The following is a 20560-nucleotide window of genomic DNA, read 5'->3' on the forward strand; positions in this document are numbered from 1 at the left end:
CTACTTATCATGAGGGCAATCAGGTAGTGGAGAAGATTTCTTAGGAGGTATGAAATCTCAGTCTTTGTGGACTAGACCTGACTGGATAAAACTCTGAGCATCATGGTCTGAGTTTAGGGTTATTTTCTGTGTTGCCCATTCTGATATAAATAAATATAAATATGCAGTTTTCTATGAAAAATGGAAATCAGATCTTAGTTATTGAGACTCAGTGCCTCAGTCTGCCTTGGTTCTCCTGATGAGAATGTAATGTTTTACAGGATTTTAAATTACATTGAAAAAGAAACTGATTGTATCATGTTATATAACAAAAAAAGAAAGAAAAACAACCCTGTGATCACTTTCAGTCTTCACTTAAGTCCATTAAAACTGCTCATCTGTTGATGTCATGTACTGTTTCTTACTGTCAGGTTATGCCGTCTAAAGAAGAAAGCTCAAGCTGAAGCAAATGCAACAGCTATCAGTAATCTCTTGCCATTTATGGAATATGAAGTGCACACCCAACTGATGAATAAACTGAAGCTGAGAGGAATGAATGCTCTGTTTGGGCTGAGAATTCAGATCACTGTGGGTGAAAATATGCTGATGGGTTTGGCAGTAAGTATGATTTGAATCTTTGGATTCTTTTGCTTTCTTACAGTATTTTTTCAGCACAAAAAGACATACAGGTGTTGTGGAATACAGATTAATGTAACATTATAAATATGATAAATGATGTCATGGAAGGGAACAAGGTGTCTAATTGTTGACAATTCAGGACAGACTGTCTTTCAGCACCAAAGAAAGAATTACAGAATCTCTTGAAACTCTGTTAGAGGACAAAATTATTAGAAAAGGGATGAGAGAAAGGTAAACGTTTTAATGACATAAATTACAGAGAACTTACAGTGTTCTTCAAAGGTCATGTCAAAGAGGTCCCTGTAGTTCAAGTTGCATTAGAACTTCATTACAAATAAGGTAAATAAAGTCTCAGTAAATCTTTTTTGTTGCTACCAAAAGAAAGGTCTGTTGCGTCGTCTTTCATGGCACTGAAGAAGTAAATGATAGATCAGGAGTTTCTCACAGATAGTCATGAAGTGTTCATTAACAGTATTTTCTAACCTCATTCTGTCATGTGGGGTTAGAATAGTGAAGTATGCTGCTTCTTCCTGCATAAGTATGAGATGATGTTTAAGTAATATAGGCTGGCTTGCATTTTCTTTTATCTGAACCGTTGATCTGTTTTCTGTAAATGAAAATGGGATTGTTAACAACTTCAGTGATACTGTAAATGGTTTAGCCAAGTTTTAAATCTTTGAAGCCATCACTTGCTTAAGCAAAACATACCACAACAGAGGTTTTAATTCATAGTTTGTTTGGAATGCATAGGTAAGTTAAGGACTCCATGATGGAAAGAACCCATGAGAAGGAAAGGCTTTATTAAAAGGATAATGTGGGGTGTTCAGTTTTTTTTTTTGTAAGTGAGCAGAATAGAAAGATCACAGGAAGAGATGATGCTGTAATGTGCATGTTACAGTGCTGTACATTATAGTATAAGCATCATGGAAAACTTTATATGAATATACTAGAAGTACATGTTTATGTAATTGTAACTTTTCTTAATGACTTTTTAAAAGTCTGCAACAGGTGTGTATCTAGCAGCTTTGCCAACACCTGGTGGTATTCAGATTGCTGGGAAGACTCCAAATGATGGCACCTATGAGCAGCATATATCTCACATGCAAAAGAAAATAAATGATACGATAGCAAAAAACAAAGAACTTTATGAGATTAATCCTCCAGTAAGTAAAGTTTTTATATTCTTAAAGCATTCTGAGTCAAACATATATACCATGTATATCTATGAATTCTTACTGAGCTGATTATTCATAACACAAGTTGTTTTTTAATGGAGATACAGATTCTTTTCACTATATTTTGCAAGCCTCCTGGAATGTCCAGATCTCTTAAGTCACATAACCAAATTGGTTTGTACTTATTTAGATTCATTTCTCAGTAAAATTATTTTCTGAATGTTCGTATTCTTAGGACTGTTAACATTGTTTATAGTTGAAATTATTTCTAAGTTACATAGAACAATGTTAATTTGTATATCCTTTTTAGGAGCTACCTGAAGAAATCATTGGGTCTCCCATTCCAGAGCCAAGACAACGTTCCAGGTTATTAAGGTCTCAGTCAGAAAGCTCTGATGAAGTTACAGAGCTAGACCTTTCACATGGGAAAAAGGATGCTTTTGTCTTGGAGGTGATGGATGCTTTCAGTACTCCTTGTCATATTTCTCTTTTCCTGAAACATATAGGAAAATATGGAGTAAACTTTTCTCAGTTATCTCCAAAGGCGGTTGTTAAATTATATATACATTTTTGGTTTTTGTGCCAGTGGAAAGTGTTAAGTATTGGATTTCCATTGTTTCTCCTTTTCTTATTCTAGCAATATCTGGAATAAAAGCTGATAAGAAATGCCCTTCTGCGTACTTCAAGCAGGAGTCATGACTCATCCAAAATTTAGATACATTTTTACAAGCATTGAGCTTCTGTATTATCACACTTAATGGCAATGACTTATGTGTCATTGGGATAGGCAGAGAATGATCACGTCAGTATAATACAGACCTTATGATGAGAGCTGCTGTAGCCAAAGGTCCTTAGCTGGAAAGACTTGTAATTTGTTGTGTGGAACCTTCAGCATTTTAAATTGCTTTTAAAATTTTCTTTTTATCATTTTTGTCTTACCTATTGCTGTTTCTGTGTGTTCTGTGCACATTGCTTTATTTTTAATACAATTTAATTAAGGGAACTATTTTTCAAGTGTTAAGCATATCATAGTCTGCTAGCTAAGATTTATGGGTCTGGTTGATGGAATCCTTTTTTAAAGTCTCAGCTTAACTGCCTGATAGAGATCTCTTGATGACAAAGTGTCATGGTTTAACCCCAGCCAGACAGCTTGTTCACCCACTCCCCTCTGCTTCTTGCCCTCCCCCTACTCCTGGAGGGACGGAGAGGAGAATCAGAAAGAATGCAACTCCCCCAGGTTGAGATAAGAACAGTTTAGTAACTAAGGTATAACACAAATCACTACTGCTATCACCAATAATAGTAACGATAAAGGAAATAACAAGGGAAGAGAATACAAGACCTCATCACCAGCCGACCGATAACTCGCCAACCCCCCCCAGCCCAACCAAGCACCGACCGATACCTCCTCCAACCCCCCTTCCGGGTAACTCCCCGTTACCTCCAGGGCATGACGTGCTGTGGTATGTAATACCTCTTTGGTCAGTTTGGGTCAGGTGTCCTGTCTCTGCTTCCTCCCAGCTTCCCTTCCTCCCTGGCAGAGCATGAGACTCAGAAAGTCCTTGGCCAAACCAAAACATCATTGTTTTCAGCTCTGTTTCCAGCCTGAAAGTCAAAACACAGCACTGCACCAGCTACCAAGGAGAAAAATGACTGCTACTGCTAAACCCAGGACACAAAGTTCTTAAATTTTTCTGAGACCGAGGAGTGGAACAGCAACATGATTTTTTAGCAATTATTCTTTTTTCCAGATTGATGATACAGATGCAATGGAAGATGTACATTCTTTGCTGACAGATGCTCCACCACCTTCTGGTAAAGTTAAACCAGTATTTTTCTGGTTTATATTGTAGGCTGCAAAATTGTAGAGTCTTAGAATGGTTTTGGTTGAAAGGCACCTTAAAAATCATCCAGTTCCAACCCACCTGCCACAGGCAGGAACACCTTCCACTAGAGCAGGTTGCTCAAAGCCCCAGGTTGTATGGGGCAAAATAGATGACAAAATTTAGACTGAATGGCTAATTTGTTCAGGGTCATTGAAATTAGAAGTACAGAGAGACAAATGGTCTTTAAGTATTTGTAGCCATATAATCTGGCAGATTGGTGTTGTATTCCAAGAATCTTATTTAAGGTGAGCGATTTGCCCTTCCAGCACTCTTGTTCAACAAGTGCATTTAGATTTTCCTTGCTTTGTGGTTGTGTCATTCTGTCACTTTAGGCATTTGTCTGTTTGCATTTTGAGTCCATGTGTGCCTTCAGTGTTCATAGAATTTTGCATCAAGGTGTGTACTCATCCAAGAGCCAGGTTCTTACACATGGTTTCTTTCAGCCACTTTTTTCTTTGTCTAACATTCAGAAGAGCAAGGAATCATTGCTGTACATCAGTCTTCTTTGTGCTATTTGTTGTCATATAGATATCTGTCTTACCCTCCTTGATGCAGCTCCTGGCTCTGGATGTAGTTGTCCCTTATATGGAAGTTACTCAGTACATTTGGGTGTCCTTGTCCTCCCTCTCTTGTGTTTGTAAGTTTCCCCATGTTTCTTCTGAGTGTGTATCAGTTCTCTTCCTAATAATCGTTACGAGTGTGTATCATTGAGTACTGTTGAGCTCAAAACTATCCTTGTCATAGTTATCTAGTATTACCAGCAAATCTTTTACTTCTCCTTGATTATGCTTTGTTAGGTCCTGCTGCAGTTGATTTTACTACCCTAAACTAAGGGCATCAGCAGTCATTTCATGTTACCCTCTTGCAGATACATCATGAATACATTGGAAGCATACAATCCTGAGTTACAGATGTCTCTACTGTGAAAATTGGCCACGTATTTTGACCCTCTCTCTCCAGTTTTGTCATAGTTGCATTTCCTTCAATAGTACTCCATTCTGCCCTTCAGCATGTTAAGTTTCTTAGTCCTTGGTGGTCAATCTTATCAAATGCTTTTTGATGTCCAAAGAAGACTGTATTAGTCAGATGCCTTTTGCCTACATGCTTGTTGACAGCTTGTGAGCCATGACTGTTACTCAGAAAAGTGATGTCAGTTCCTCTGCAGTGTCTGTGTCATATGCCTATGAACTCCATTTTCTGGAATATCTTACATGGGCCAGTAATACAGATACCTGTACTAGGCAATTAGTAAGTCTGAGTCACTAAAAGCACCTCACTACCTGAAGATGTCTGCTTTTGATGCTCTGAAAGAAAATCTATTAATATTTATACTTTCTGCAAGCTACTATGCAAATTTTTTTTCTAGCTCATTTGGTGCATTTACATAGGCCTTACCAGATTTTTCTCTTTTGTGCCCATTTAGCTGTATCTTTAGATTTTCAGCATTGCCTATTGGCTGCTTACGACTTCTTACCGTGCTGTTTGGTCATTATACCTTTTTTCTTTTTCTTTTTTTTCAAGTCTCTGTTTAGTAAGTGCTAGATAATTGCACTCATTCCCTAGGTAGTATCTTTAGAGCATCCCTGTGCTCTCTGTCAGAGATTAGTTTTTTAGCTTTTCTTACCACACCAAGTTTCCTCATTTGTACATAGTTTGTCTGTGAGAAACTAGGCAGAGCACTCGTGGATTTTGGATGTTCATTCTTCCTACAAGAATTCTTAAGTATGCATTGATCAGAGCTAAAAAACCTTAATTGAATGCTGCTTCTTGCTCAGGACCAACTAGTCAGGGGTTTCTTGTTCTGTGGTTTCTACAGGAGTGATTGTGTGAGCTGCTCAGGGAGCTTGTCTCACCAAGGTAGTCTTGGCATCAGCTGGGAGTTACCCAGTCTCCATGTGGAATAATGGTCACTGTTGCATGTGATGCAATTGTAGCTTCTTTCATGTTCCTCAACACGATGACATTGGTGGCCTTGCTTTTTGGCTGTTGAAGAAATATTAGACTAAGAATTCTGCAGTGAATTAGTGTTTCAGAACTAAAGCTCCTTCTTATCCACTTTTTTTTCACTGTAGTACGAATAACAAAAAGCATGTGTTCCTTTTGTACGTGATGTTGTATCCTTCAGATGTCATGTTTGTTTTCTGAATGTTGGTCTTATTTCTGGTATATTATTCAATATTGAAAAATACATGAGGGAGAATAGGCACAAAATATCAAGTAAGATCACATATATTTCTTTAAAAGTATACTTGTATTTCAGTGAGCAACACAGATTTCCCCAAATATTGTCTTTACAGGTTTTTACAGTTGCAACACAGAAATTATGCCTGGTATTAATAACTGGACACCAGAAATTCAAGTAAGGTTATTAAAAGAAAATTATTTTCTTTTTTATTTCAATTGTGTTGAAATATCCTGCAATACTGAATATTTTAAATAAAAATAATATATATTAGAGATCATTAAATTTGAAAGAAATAAAAAAGATACTCATGTGTTAGAAATAAAAGTAGTATTTTGGCAAGAAAAATAGGATATGGGAAGCTGTTTCTTTGGGGTTTTTTCAATGCAGTCATGTAACAGCCTGGTACAAAAATACAAAAATTGGAAAATATTCACAGTAAATATGAACTTTAAGGGCTTGGGCATTTTTAAGAGATTGGCTAGATTTTGCTGGCTCTTAAAAGAAACAAATTGTTGACTGTATTACTTAGTATGAAATACTGATATTATAACATTAATAGGCTAAGAAGAATTAGATAAAACCAATCTGGTAAGTAGAGAAAAATTCTATTCATGGTTAAGTTTAAACACAGTGGTCATGTTTGGATGACACAATTCAGTCTCGGAGAGAATGAGTTAAAACAGATCTATTTAATGAGCTTTTACGTCTGGTTGGCACAATGCAAGAATGCTTTGCAGAGGCACAGCTCAAAGCTGAAAACAATATGACTGCACCAGCAGCATACTGTTAGGTTGGTGGGGTTGCCTGTGTACCTATAGATGACATTCCATTATTGCCCACATGGTTGCACACAGTTATCATTTTTAACAGGAGTTAAAAAAAAAATTTGTAGCCGGTAGAACGTCTCCTTTATGACCCAACTGAAAATTTTGAGCATAGAGTATTTCTATCTTCCTTAATCACTTCTTTAATATATATTCATATGCATTAGTTCACAGAAAAGTTTCCATTTGTGTGTAGAATTTAATGAGCAATAAGCATTTTACTTGACTTACTGTTTCTACCATGTTTTTCGTTCTTTTCCATCCCTCTCCTTATCCCTACTCTCTCCCTCTCCCTCACCATGTTAAGCATTATTTGTCTTCTTTATGAATTTGTTTTGTTTTTAATATAACATAGAGGCACATACTGGGAAAAAATTAATGTGTTTGTTTCTAATTTAGATGTTCACAGCAGTAAGAGTATCCAGACTAAGCAATGTTAATCTAACAAATCAAGCTCTTAATAAGAACTTTAATGATCTCTGTGAGAATCTGTTGAAGGTAAGAATCTTATTTCAGGTATTTGTTGAATTACTCAAATGGAAGTAAAGTAAAATCAGGCTATACTGAAAATAAGGTTTTCTTCATAATTACTTTTCTGTCTTTTGTCTACTACAAAATGTCTGTGATTAGCGTGTAAGTTGCTCTAAAGATAGATTTCTCTTAGTATGTTGAGGATTTCCAAAGTTTTTAGTCTGAATGAGTCTTTTGACTAGTAGCATACTGTAGAAACAGAAAGACTGTTACACAGTACATTGCATTTTACCTTGACATTTCACAGAATAGTAGAATGGTTTGGATTGGAAAGGACCTTAAAATCATGCAGTTCCAACCCCTGTGCCATAGGCAGGGATGCCTCACTGTAGACCATGTCTCCCAAGGCTCTGTCCAACCTGGCCTTGAACACTGCCAGGGATGGAGCATTTACCACTTCTTTGGGCAACCTGTTCCAGTGCCTCACCATCCTCACAGAAAACAATTTCTTCCTTATACCTAACCTGAACTTCCCCTGTTTAGGTTTAAACCCATTAGTGGGAGGTGTCCCTGCACATGGCAGGAGGGTTGGAACTTAATGATCTTAAGGTCCTTTCCAGCCCTATTATTCTGTGATTCTGTTCTGTGATTCATTACCGATTGTCCTGTTGCTACATTCCCCGATAAAAAGTCCCTCTCCTGTATCCTTCTAAGCCCCCATCAGATGTTAAAAGTCTGCTATGAGGTTACCACACAGCCTTCTGTTCTCCAGGCTGAACAGCCGCTATTTTCTCAGCCTGTCTTCATATGAGAGGTGCTTAAGCCCCCATATCCTCATGGCTCTCCTCGGGACTTTTCCATGTCCCTGTTATGTAGAGATCACCGGGACTGCACACACTACTCCAAGTGTGAGGTCTTAGAAGAGCAGGGTAGAGGGGCAGGATCACCTCCTTCGACCTGCTGGTCACGCTCCTTTTGATGCAGCCCAGGATACGGTTGGTTTCTGGGCTGCAAATGCACAATCCTGGCTCATGTTAAGTTTCTCATCAACCAGCACCCCCAAGTCATTTTTCTCAGAGCTGCTTTCAATCCAGTCTCTGCCCAGCCTGCAGCTGTGCCTCGTATTGCCCCAACACAGTTACAGGACCTTACACTTTGCTTTGTTGAACTACATGAGGTTGGTATTGGCCCACCTCTCAAGCATGTCAGGGTCCCTCTGGGTGGCATCCCTTCCCTCCAGCGTATCAACCGAACCACACACCTTATTGTCATTGGCAAACTTCCTGAGGGTGAACTCAATCCCACTCTCCGTGTCACCAACAAAGGTGCTGAGTAGGATCAGTCTCAACACTGACCCCTGAGGGACACCACTCATTACCCATCATCAGTTGGATGTTGAGCCATTGACCTCAGCACTGCTATTTCCTTATCCACTGAGTGATCTATCCATCAAATTTATGTCTCTCTGTTTTAGAAACAAGGATGTCTTATGGGGCAGTGTTGAATGCTTTGCATAGGTCCAGTCACACTTCTGATTCTTCTTCAAGAAAAGATTAGTGTGATTACATAATTTCTACTATGAAAGAGTTTAAATCAGTTTCTGAAACAAGCCATACATTTTTTAGAGAAACACGAATAATGTCTTGTCTTCAACAGAGCTTGTATTTTAAACTGCGATCTATGGTTCCCTGCTGCCTTTGTCATGTGAATTTTACAGTTGCTCTACCAGAGGATGAATTAGTTCAGGTGAGTTAACTGCTTCTTTTGACTTTCAGCACGTAGGCATGCCAGTTTTAGCCTTTAATGAATATTTGCTGCTCAGAGTAAGCTAAGCTAGGATTTGATTTACTAGTATGCCTGATGAATTCTAAAGTAAAAACCTTTAAGGTATGTTAGGTGAAGAAAAAGGGACCTATGGAGTTCACCAGTTTTGAGAATCATGGGACTACATGGTATTTCAGGAGCAGAGTGCATCTTAAGAGTGTGTATCTTTTTAGTTGGATAGTAAACAAAAAGACCTCACTAGATATCCATTAAGAGGAGTTACTACATATATACAAGAATATGGCAGACTGCTTTGCTAAATATGCTTTCGTTATGGTTTGTTGATGTTTTTTTTTTGCTGCTTCAAGGTGATGTGATATACTATTTTTAAAGAAAATGTTTTCTTTAGAAGTACAGCATCATTCTCGTGTTCAGTTAAACATCTCTTTCTCTCTTACTAATAAAATGATAATGAGCTTTTATGATTCTTTTTTATGCCTGTTCACCAAGGAAGAAGGAAAGAATTTATGAACAAAATCATAAATGGGGGACACACACTGTCAGATAGATATATGTTGTAACAATGGACTTTAGTATTACCTTTCATGCTATCCTGTGAAGGTTTTTTAGTATGTCTACTTAGATGACTTTTTTTCTCTATTATTTTTCTATGTCTAAAGCTGGCTTGTTTGCAAAATTATTTTTGCAGATTGCATGAGAGATAAAGTTACCTAACATGCCATATATTTCTGATTTGCAGATTGCAGTCACAGCTGTTGCAATTACATATGACAAAAACCAAGCATTACAAACCAACAAAGGCCCTACAGAAAAATCACAGCAAAGAGGTAAATGTTGAGGCATGTAAAGATAAGAGATAATTTTCTTTCCTTTTTTTCCCCCCCCAGTACCTTATGAGTTTGCACTTTAATTTCAATTACATGTACGCATTTTTAGAGGCATGTACAGTGAAATCATAAAGTGATAACATAGAGACTTTTTAAAGTTCATAAATGTGACCTCCAGTAGGATGGATTATATATGAAGTATTACATATTTGCTTTATGTAGTTAACAAACTTATAGTAACATGTAGAACAGCTAAGTATTGCCTTATTCCATGTACCATCTTTCTTTGAATCATTTTTCTCTAAAGAATTAGTGTAACAGATGATGACATTCCCATTGTATTTTGAAACATGTGGTACAAGTCATTAGAGAATACTTGTTAAGTAGCAAATTTTATCCTTACTTCAGGAAGGCAGAAAGTAAATTATTCATAATGCTTCAGAAAACCTCCCTAGAACCCTTAAGTAGGTCAGTAATATTTTTGGAGATCAGTGAAGCATACAGCATTATAGAGGGAGTAGGAGACACTGCTGCAAGCTGCGTAAGGCATCTTGCTAATGAAGCGCCATCTTAAGCTAGAAATGTATGTATGCAATCTGGGTACCAGAATTTAGACAGAAATTTGAAGATACTCTATTCTGAAGAATGGAATTAGGTAGTTAGCGCCGTATGTTTCTAAAACATCAGCTATACCATACTTCAGTAGTAACAGTAAATTGTTTTACGTGAAATAAATTGCTACTATATAATAATTGTTAACTCTGCTCCAATTACAGAATCAAACCTAAAATGCATAAGTTCATGTAAAATTTTTTTGTGAAAATACTAAATCAAATTCTCTTTACTAGAACATGAGTTCTGTTCAGTTTTGCAGCTGGATTTATTGTCAGACACATAACTGTCCAGAACTTCATCACTGTAGGCTTATGTTCAGAAAATTCGTTTGGTCAGACCTTGACTAAATTGAATCTGGAGTGCTTACTATTAGTAGCAAATATTATTTTGGGGATTAATTATCAATTGGGTATGTTTTCTTTGTTGAAGCATCTACAGACAATGAAGAACAGCTACAGTTTCCATTGGAACTTTGCTCTGATGCCCTTGCTTCTCAACCGTTCTCACCATCTAAAGGTCTGTTAAATGGCAGAGTGCTAACTATTTCCTGCTGATTCTGAGTTCTGATTTTTCATTGTTGCAGTAGCTTTAAAGTATCTGTACTGTTACATGCTTTAAATATTCTTTGTTACCTAAGCATAATGGATATGTTCATTCCTAAAGCTGAATTTTTTGAGCTACATAAGATGGCTTGGAAAATAACTCTGTATGTTCTTTTGTAGATTGTCTGTAGCTCCTCTGTCTTTACGTTTATAGTATCAAAAATGCTGCAAGCCACTGGGTGTTGCACATCAGTTGACATAAAGAATTATAAATTACTTAATAATTAGGTTTGCCTCATATTGCTTTACTTCTGCAAATGGCCCATTTAAAAGAACTCCATGTATTGTCAGCCTCAGATAATTAATCTCATTGTTTTCATAGTGGGAATTACCTTATCTAGCAAATACTGCTTGTTCAGCTGAGCAAAATTGCATACTTTTTTTTTTCCGAAGTGAAAAGAGCCTGAACTTGCATAGTAAATAATTTGTGCAGTGCATCTTGTTTTAGCTGTTAAGACAGTTGCTTTATTTTACCTGTGATAGAGCTGCTTTTCAAGAATGGTTGTCACAGTTCTCCTGTGATTGTATTAAAAATTAGGTGATCATTCACTGAAATAATCTCTTTACTTCCTCTGCGTTGGATTATCTGTCCACCAAAATAGCTAGTGATAGGCAATTTAGTATCTGAGAATTATTGTCAATGTTCTTTTTAGTAAAGTATTACTGCTTCCTTTTTGCCCTTTGCATAGGTTGCATAAAGGAAAGTGCCTACCACATTTACTTGTACTTTCAAAGGCCAGTTTAATTTCAGCAATAGTATTGCTTTTTATTTTTTATTTATTTTACTTTTTATGCGTTCATGTATCATTAACTTTTAATTGGTCGCATTGTGACACTGTTAACCTTTGATTTTCTAAAAGAGGATTTAGCCAGAAATTCCTGATAGGTGTCTTTTTCACTAGACTGTGCTACCTGTATGATGGGCACTGACCAGTAGAGGGCAGCCTGTTCACGTGTATCACTTTTCCGCTGGTCTTCACATTCCGTATTGTACTGTGTGTAGCTTTAGAGGCTTTCAACTAGATAATTATTTATTGTATTTATTATCTATCATTTCCTCACAAGTGAACTCTAGGTTTAATTGTATTTACCCAGTGGCTTATTTAATATGTTGATAACTTTTTCAGGTAATTACCTTAAGATAGTTATTTTAAAAGTGTTTGTATACAGCCTTAAAGAGTAAGGACCTTTAATAAATGGTCATATGGCAAGGCAGATTTAGAAAAGTTAACTATACTGATTTATTATATGTTATCAAAGTTCATCATATACTGTATATAAAAGAAGTTTTTTCTCATATTTTGCTCTAAAAATTTCTTTTTATAAGAACAAAGCTGTTGTCCTGTACTACATGACTCTGTTCATATGTTACCTGAATGGGATTAATTTTGTCTTATTAGAAGTCCTGGAGGGTGCAAGTTCTCACACAGGTATTCCTGCGGCTCAGAGAGGTGAGTTTACTTAATTTAGCCCTACGCCAGAACAGAATGAGCATTCTTGGGATATTGGTACACTCTTTTTGGATGTGTCTTAATCCAGGAAGTGTTTACTAGTTAACTGAGAATGCATGCTCTGGTGTGGCTTAATGATATGATAATATTTTGATGTGGTTTTTAATTACAAAAGTCAGATTTGTTAATAAGTGTTTCTCTGTCAGATACATCGATACCACTTTATCTGACAGAAAGCTAGTCCCTGAGAGAGAGCTTTTTTGCTTGTGTTAATTTGAAGTTAGCATGTGTTCCTTCTGTTTCTTCAGGATAATGAAGAAACTGGGTTTGCAAAAGCTTTTTTTTTTTTTTTTAATATATGCAAACACCCTTGCAACTAATAACAAAAGTCATAGCAGAAACAACTGTACTTCTCATTGTAATGATAGGGAAGGCAAGAGGGTATTTTGAGAGGGAATGGTGGGGAAATGGGGACAGCATTTTGTAAGGAAAATTCATTTGTATTTAAAACTGAGGTGTTGTTTCAGCTTGTAACTCTTACCCTCATCACCAAAGGTTTTTTTCCAGTCTTTAGGTTAGGTATTGATAAAGATAGTTAGGAAGTTTAAATCATGATCAGCAGGTCTTTGTCTTGTGGAAAAGTATAGCAATGAAAACTAAAACAAGGCTCAAATAAACTTTAAAAAGCCAAACTTAATACCTAATATGAGATTAAAATAAAAATCTAGTACTAGTCATTAATGACTGTATTTGCATGTTTTTTCAGTGATGAAGTCCCAGTCAGGCAGTTGGTTCACAGCTGGGACATCACCAGAAATCGGTACATGGGTTTGGACAAATCAAACCTATACAGTAACTTTTCCTTCAAACAGACCTGGAAAGGGATGTTTGTTCTCTCTCAGACACAGATAATTGCTTCCTCAAAAGGAGCATTGAGATGAGCAAGAGACATCATCCATATTTTTTTTCTTTGTTTTTTCTTTTGTTTTTCTGTCTGTGTTTTCAGCAACGTCAGTTGATTACAGTTCCTTTGCAGACAGATGCAACAGCTGGATAGAGCTCATTAAACTGAAAGCTCAGACCATAAGGCGCGGATCAATTAAGACAAGTAGGCGGCTGTTTCTACCACGTTATGATAATCTGAGACATATCTCTGATTTCCCAGTGGTGAATAGTGGAGTTCCCTGCCCAGCAATAGTATTGCAGATCACGTGTAGAATGACTACCTGAGTGTGAAAACTGCCGACATTATTAATGTCTTTGTAAACTAATATAGGGGTTTTGAACCAGTATCATAAAAAGCAAAATATAGTATTTCTGTTCACTTAGTAAAATTTAGTTATTGATAAATGTGTACGCCTACTAATTATATAACATACACTGCATGGATGTAGGTGTATGTATGATCTTGGAAAAATTTTGGTGAGAAACAGGAAGCAATCACCAAGGTGACAGTCAAGGCAATGGTCACTAAATTAGCAAGTGGTGAGTTATTTTTCAGTAGTTCTTTGGCCACAGGTCTGACTATCTTGCTTAAATTAGCATAGATTAATATCTGTTTTAATGGAAAATGCTGCACTGGGGAAACACAACAACTTTCACACTTCCTGTAATTTGTTCCTCCAGCAGAATATGTATTCCAAAATGTTGGCACTTTTTTCTTTACCTTCACTTTATAACTGATTGTTGTATGTGCAGCTACTCGCCTCAATGTTTTCCTTTGCAGGAATGCCACTCTTCCAAATAAATTCCATTTCAGCTTTTTGTCTCCTTTTGCATGCACTGCATGATAATTTCCTTTCTCACATGGTATGGCTGAGCATCACAGGCAGCTGAATGTTGTCACCAAGCTATTTGGAAACCATAAAGAAGAGTTTTTGTGTTTTGAAAACCAGTAATCAATCTTACTTGATAGTTACTTGCTCTTCTTTTTTCCCGTCTTTTTAGCTGCTTCACTTGATAAAGCAAGTCCACTGGCTGAGGGGTACTTACGGCACCGTTCTGTTCCATCATGCACCAGTTCTACCGTCTCAGTTGTTAAGATGACACCTCTTTCTTTTCTACCTGGGGCAAAAATAACCAAATATCTTGGGATAATCAACATGTTTTTTATACGAGAAACCACTTCTTTGCGTGAGGTGAGCTGTGTATCAGGGATTAACACTTTTTGTTAATTTTAATAATCAAAGGTAAATATCTGAAGAGACAATTTTAATAATCAAAGGTAAATATCTGAAGAGACTTGAGTCTGGGGTATGGCACAGCAAGGGAATAGAGTTTTTGTCACTTGAGGGTGGGTGCTGAGTGGGAAATAAGTTGCATTTGCGACTCTTGTTACAGAGCATGTAGAGCTGCTTTGTGTGTAGCAATGTTAGGAAGGGGCTACTGAGCCATTGCCATTGCTTTTGAGTTTGAATATAATACTAAACCAATGAGTTCTTAAATAGGACTATATGGAAAAAAGTGGGCCTTTGACCAACAACAGTGCTAGTTTGGATTATTTGAACCCTAAACTGAGATTAATTTTAAATGCTAAAATAATTCCAGTCTTCTCTCATTTAGCAACCTCAATGGTGAACTTTCACAGAGCATTTAGATTTCAGAATTCATTGTTTAATACAAGATTTCCTGTATTATATATAATTGTTGCGCTGATTGTTAATGTTGTATTCTGTGCTTTCTCAGTAAGGTAGGTCTGTGTGATGAACGTCTAAAAAGCAAGCCGTGGAGTATGTAACTCCACAACCAGCTTAGGGGGTGTAGCTAGTGATAATCAAACAATGATTTCCAGTCTGGATCTGAACAATAGATCCAGTGAGCATGCCAAAATGCAAGACATGTTCCATATCATCTTCATGTTCTTTTGGGAAGTAGCATCTTTCTGATACAATTTCTGGCCACAGAAATACAATGTGCCTCTTACCTGGCTTGTCAGTGATGAAGTGTATGCTGTTTCAAAACAGAGCAGTTGTCATATCTAACTCAAGCAACTTTAAGATTTTCATGTTCTACAGAAAAATAATTAACAGTGTTTGTGTTGCTTTATATTTTGCTTACAGTAGTTTATAGGATATTGAGGCCCTATGAATGCTTTCATAAGCTGAAGTATATACCAAACACTGTGCTTCAAAAATTAATGAAAATTTTAAGTCAGATTTATCCATTACTCTTAGGTTTTGTTGTTTACAGGTGGATATTCATAATCTTTTGTTACCTGTTATCATCAAGATTTGTATTAGGTTTATAATATTGCAGATTTTCTTTTTCTTCCCTGCTGTAATTGCTAAAACACGTGGACAAAATCAAAATTCCACAAGGAATGACAAACTTGTATTGCAGTTTTGATTTCGGGCTGCGTTTGACTTCATTCATGCTTTATGCTTGGACTGGTGAAATTATACTTGCCCTTTTTTAAATTTTCATCCAAAGTATGTTTTCTTATGTTTTTATGAATCTACTCAGGGTAGATGATACTTCTTCCAGCAGATATGAGGGCAGTCCGTGTTTGTTGAAGTTCAGCTTAGCTAGCCTCTTCTTCTACCTGCTTCTTCCATTTCTCAAGTGGCATGCACACTTGTGGGAAGTCCAGAGATCTTGCCTTTGATTTTCGTTTTGAAATTTTATAGAGTTTTTGAACCAATAGTGAGCTCTGTTTGATCAGTTTCTCTCTTCATTTTTTTTTTCTGTGGATTTTGTATTTTTTGGTTGGTTGCCTGTTTATTGTGTGTTGGGTTTTTCCCTGCAATGCAGTTGCTCACATTCTTTTCTAGATAAGGATAAGGATTATCTAGAAAAAAACCCAGACTTCATTGTTTTCCTTCTTTCACGGTAATTAAAATTATTCAGCTTGTACCAAAGAAGTAAAAATCCCCCAAAAGCTTCATCAAGTCAAAACTCCTAATGAAACATGATGGCTAGACATTCTTTTGGGTTTCAAGGAAGGGAAAAACAACAACAGACCAGCTTGAATAGCTTGCTTGTAGAGTAGTTACTTTGTCCTTTGCTTACTTTGTATTTTGAGGGATAATTTCTTTACTGAATATTGAAAGCTACTAATAGATGAAGTTGCTGTGATGGCCACTTACAAGTAATTTCCAAGAAGTCTAAATCTCTTTTAATCCTTGGTAAAAATTATTCTTTATCTGCTTCTCAGTTATCACAAAAAAAAAAAGAAAAAAGGGCACTATCCTCCTGGTGGAAGAAGAAAAATTACTATTCAGCTATCATTGAAGTATTAAATGCAGAGGCATAGAAATGTCTGAAAAGTATACATATGTGTAATACAGTGGCTGCAAAAAATGCCAGTCACAAATGAATAACCTTGTGATTCTTTTCCTCAAACAGTAAGTTCCATTGGTCTGATTTTTTCGCTGTGACCCATTTAACAGGGAATGGCTTTGAAGTTCTATACACTTCTATACCATTTAGGATTCACTGAAATGTTGAGCTGATAAAAGTGTTAGAGAAGTATCCAGCATCTTGTAGCTACAGCTAACATAAAATGTAATTTTTCTTCTATTTCAGGAGGGTGGTGTCAGTGGTTTTCTCCATGCTTTTATTGCTGAAGTGTTCGCAATGGTGAGAGCTCACGTTGCAGCTTTAGGAGGGAATGCAGTTGTCTCCTACATAATGAAGCAGTGTGTTTTCATGGAGAATCCAAACAAAAATCAGGTAAATTATGATCTGAAATAACAGTGCTTGTTGTGATTAGTATGATGCAATTAAACATTTTATGTATTTGAAAAACATTGACCCTGTTATATCTGCGTAACGCTTTTGGATCTTTCACCATAATGTTTGGTTAAAGAAGTTAAGAGTGTTCTTGAACATCTGAGTTAATATAAAATTATGAATATGCTTCAAAAATACCCAAATGGGTAAAAATACTAAGTTTACTAAAATGAAGTAGATTATAGGAAATGATTAAACAATTGTACGGAACTTCTTTAGCATCTGTGATGTTACGGATGCTAAAGAAGTTCCGTACAATTGTTCTTACTCTGGGTAAGAACACCTGGAGTTGCTGATATAAAATGCTCTATTTTGGACAAAAAGGGAAAATACTTAATTGGTAAAGACAACACCAGAATATGGTTGTTTTGTTACATGACGTATGTTCGAAACAGTAGCAAAGGGAAGTACAGCTATCCAGATATTTCATTTGCGGTGGTCTCATGAGAATCTGCGTGTTTGAGAGCACGCAAGTGAGTGAATACAAAAGAGAATGTGGTAGAGATTGCCTCATTAATAAATTCTAGTCATTTGTCCTTCTCCTGATCTCTGACTCTTCTGTTACCTGTGTAGTAATATCTAGCAAATATAAGTAAACATAAAATATAAATAAAATGTATTATTTCATGTTTGGTAGCCATTTATTTTCTTTTCTTTTTCAGGCACAGTGTTTAATAAATGTCAGTGGTGATGCCGTCATCTTTGTACGTGAATCTGAACTAGAAATGTTACCAGTCCAGCCTTCTACAGCTGTTTCTCAACCCACAAGTATGGGAGGAGATGTCACAACGTGAAGACAGAAAAAAGTATATAAATAAAGATTATTTAAAATGTGGGAATGTTTAGGTTTGCATCTTCAAAACTGGTATCTACCCATAATGTTAATAGCCAAAATCTGAGACGATCACTATCCTTTGTCCTTTAACTTTATGTAATAGTCAGGGTAGCATATCATCAGGTATGCTGTCATGTGTTTGTTGTAATTACAGGCCCCTGTGAAACCTAGGAGCATGGATTGAAATAGTCAGCGTCACATGGCATTGTGAAAGTGAATAAAAATTCTGTTGCGTTTTTGAGCTGTTGAACAGGACCATGAGAAGCTGTAATTCAGAACCATTTCTGAGTTTGCATATTGTATTAGCTGAGTTCCAGCTCTGTTTAAGAAAAGATGAGTTGGGGTGGGTGGGAGATACTGAGAAGCTTGTGTTGGCAACTGTTGCTGAAGGAACAAGAGAAAGAGGCAAAGAACATGTGAGCTGAAGCCTGAACATACATCATAGACTGTGAGGAGGAAGAAGCAGTACCAAAACATTACAGTTTGAATTTCTTCACACTAAAAATATTTTTAAACTGTTTGTGAACTGCTGATTTATTTTTCTAAAGATTATTGCTAAGCAGCAAATGTTTTGGGTGGGTGTTCTGGGTTTGTTTTTTTTGTTATTCTTGGTTTTGTTTTTAGCAAGGTGCCAGACCATGATGCAGACTTCCTAGTCATTCCTGTGGTTTAAAAAAAAGAACAAAAAGTTCTGAAGTGTATTTGGTGCTATAATTAAGATGTTCACGTCCACGTTGACAAGACAAATCTTTTGCTAATGTAAGATTCTGTGAAAGAATTGCCCTGAGGCTCATTTTCTTAAGGCATGGTCTCTTGCAAGGATGACATGAACAGTCTTCCAAAAGTCATTTGTACAAGAGGTAGTTTGCAGTCTCCTTTCCATTTAACTAGTTGGCAATGCCTTGTTAATAGGAGATTAATGTATGTTTGTGATGCTGCTTTCTGCTAGTTGAGGATTTTGTTGTTGGGTTTGGGGTTTCTTTCCAGTACTGTAGCTGGGAAATAAGGGTACTGCAGAGAAAGGAAATTTGTTATTTCCATTGAGTGTCTGAAAGGTGGTGATGTTTTAAGATACAAAATGCAAACTTTGATTTGAAGATGCATTCTTAATTAATTCTGGCAATACCATACATGGAACTTGAACAAACATGTACACTTGAATGTAAATATTCTGCTTGCAAAAGCATGATTATTTGTTAAAACTAATTATTTCATTGTAAATGAGCATGGGAATCATTGTTGCACATTAAATTTCTTTACAAAATTAATTGCCTTTTGATATATAAATGTGTACACAGGATACAAACTAAAGATATCCCCCCCGCCCATTCTCCTCAGAAGAACATTTTTGTATAGAATGTTACAACCTGATTATTTAAAATTTGTTGAGTTATTATGTTTAAAGTGCTTGAATTAGGTGCTTAGCAGAACGTTTTACTCATACAATTAATTGTCTTTCTAAATTCTGTAGCAGTTGCAACTAAAGCTGCCATAAATTAACTCACCGGTAAATAGTTGCATCTCTTGATTATTTTGCAAGGCAAATCTTGTTCCCTTTGAAACTGATGGCAGAATATTAATAACTTCAGAAGGTCTTGGAGCTGACACAAGAAGCTGTTTTCAGCATAAGTGTTCAGCATGGAAATTATCTCTGAAGTAGCACATGAAAGTTGTGGTTCCTGATTTATTTTTTTTCCTGTCCTTTGTTGTTTCGGTTTGGTGGTTTTTATTAGTAGCTTCTATGGAAGTATTAATGCCATCTTTTGATTTCTAGCTATTTAAAAGGTCACAGTATCTTCTAGCGTATTTCATTAGACATAGAAGATGAGCTTTCTTGTCTAGAAAATTTAATTCTTCTCTTTATTATTATTCCAGAAATGACAAAGGTGTTTTTTAACTGTTACTAATTGGGATTTAGCTTTTCTTAATTGGTTTAGCTGGGTAAATTTAGTCATGCTAAATAGTCATGACTTATAATAAGCAGTTTTGATTGTGGGACAGTCATTGATGTTTCTGCTGAACTGGGAGCAGTTAATCGGTGATACCCTGCTCTTTACTCGAAAGGGACTTCCCACTGTGGGGAAACACTTGTGGCTCAAACAAACATTGCTTTGTCAGGATTTTACACTGAGAACAGCTGTCTGGGGGTAGGAGCTAATGTAACTTGCTTGAACTGGTTTTGCCTGGGATTGAGTTAATTTTCTTTACAGCAGCTGGTATTGTGCTGTGTTTTGGAGTTGTGACCAAAACAAAGTTAACACAGGGATGTTTTAGCTATTAACTGAAGACTGCTTGCACAGCGTTAAGCTGACCCAGACTGACCTCTGGAATATCCCGTACTGCAGAACACTGTGCTCAACAGTAAACTTAGGGGTGCTTTTTGCATCACTTTCCTTTGTTTTGTCCTTTTTCTCTTATTAAACCATCTCAATGCATGAGCTTTCTCACTATTGCCTTTTCAAGTATCTTCCCCATCCTGCTGGAAGGGAAGAAGCAAGTGACCAGCTGTGTGGTGTCTGACTGCCCACCAGGGTTAACTCACAGCATTGCTGTTT

At 36.5% G+C, this 20560-nt stretch overlaps 1 protein-coding gene across 20 annotated transcripts in view; it reads left to right on the top strand.

The window, feature by feature from the left end:
* The window catches only part of C2CD5 (C2 calcium dependent domain containing 5), a 61173-nt gene extending 41900 nt beyond the window's left edge, over positions 1 to 19273 (top strand). For 18 of the 20 annotated variants that reach the window (XM_061353660.1, XM_061353665.1, XM_061353662.1 and 15 more), the window contains 14 exons: positions 411 to 597; positions 1617 to 1781; positions 2104 to 2244; positions 3545 to 3608; positions 5977 to 6038; positions 7088 to 7186; positions 8816 to 8905; positions 9684 to 9771; positions 10816 to 10902; positions 12389 to 12439; positions 13446 to 13547; positions 14387 to 14577; positions 16964 to 17110; positions 17833 to 19273. In XM_061353660.1, coding sequence (XP_061209644.1) covers positions 411 to 597; positions 1617 to 1781; positions 2104 to 2244; positions 3545 to 3608; positions 5977 to 6038; positions 7088 to 7186; positions 8816 to 8905; positions 9684 to 9771; positions 10816 to 10902; positions 12389 to 12439; positions 13446 to 13547; positions 14387 to 14577; positions 16964 to 17110; positions 17833 to 17964 — 1606 coding nt within the window. In that variant the 3' untranslated portion in view covers positions 17965 to 19273. The remainder of the gene's footprint in view (positions 1 to 410; positions 598 to 1616; positions 1782 to 2103; positions 2245 to 3544; positions 3609 to 5976; positions 6039 to 7087; positions 7187 to 8815; positions 8906 to 9683; positions 9772 to 10815; positions 10903 to 12388; positions 12440 to 13445; positions 13548 to 14386; positions 14578 to 16963; positions 17111 to 17832) is intronic. The other 2 variants (XM_061353657.1, XM_061353668.1) reach the window with 1 other exon arrangement.
* Positions 19274 to 20560: the final 1287 nt, after the last annotated feature.

Source organism: Neopsephotus bourkii, unplaced genomic scaffold (assembly GCF_033783945.1).
Source record: "Neopsephotus bourkii isolate Nb327-2 ecotype Australia unplaced genomic scaffold, CSIRO-AGI_Nbou_v1 NB_690, whole genome shotgun sequence".
Classification (NCBI taxonomy): Eukaryota; Metazoa; Chordata; class Aves; order Psittaciformes; family Psittacidae; genus Neopsephotus; species Neopsephotus bourkii.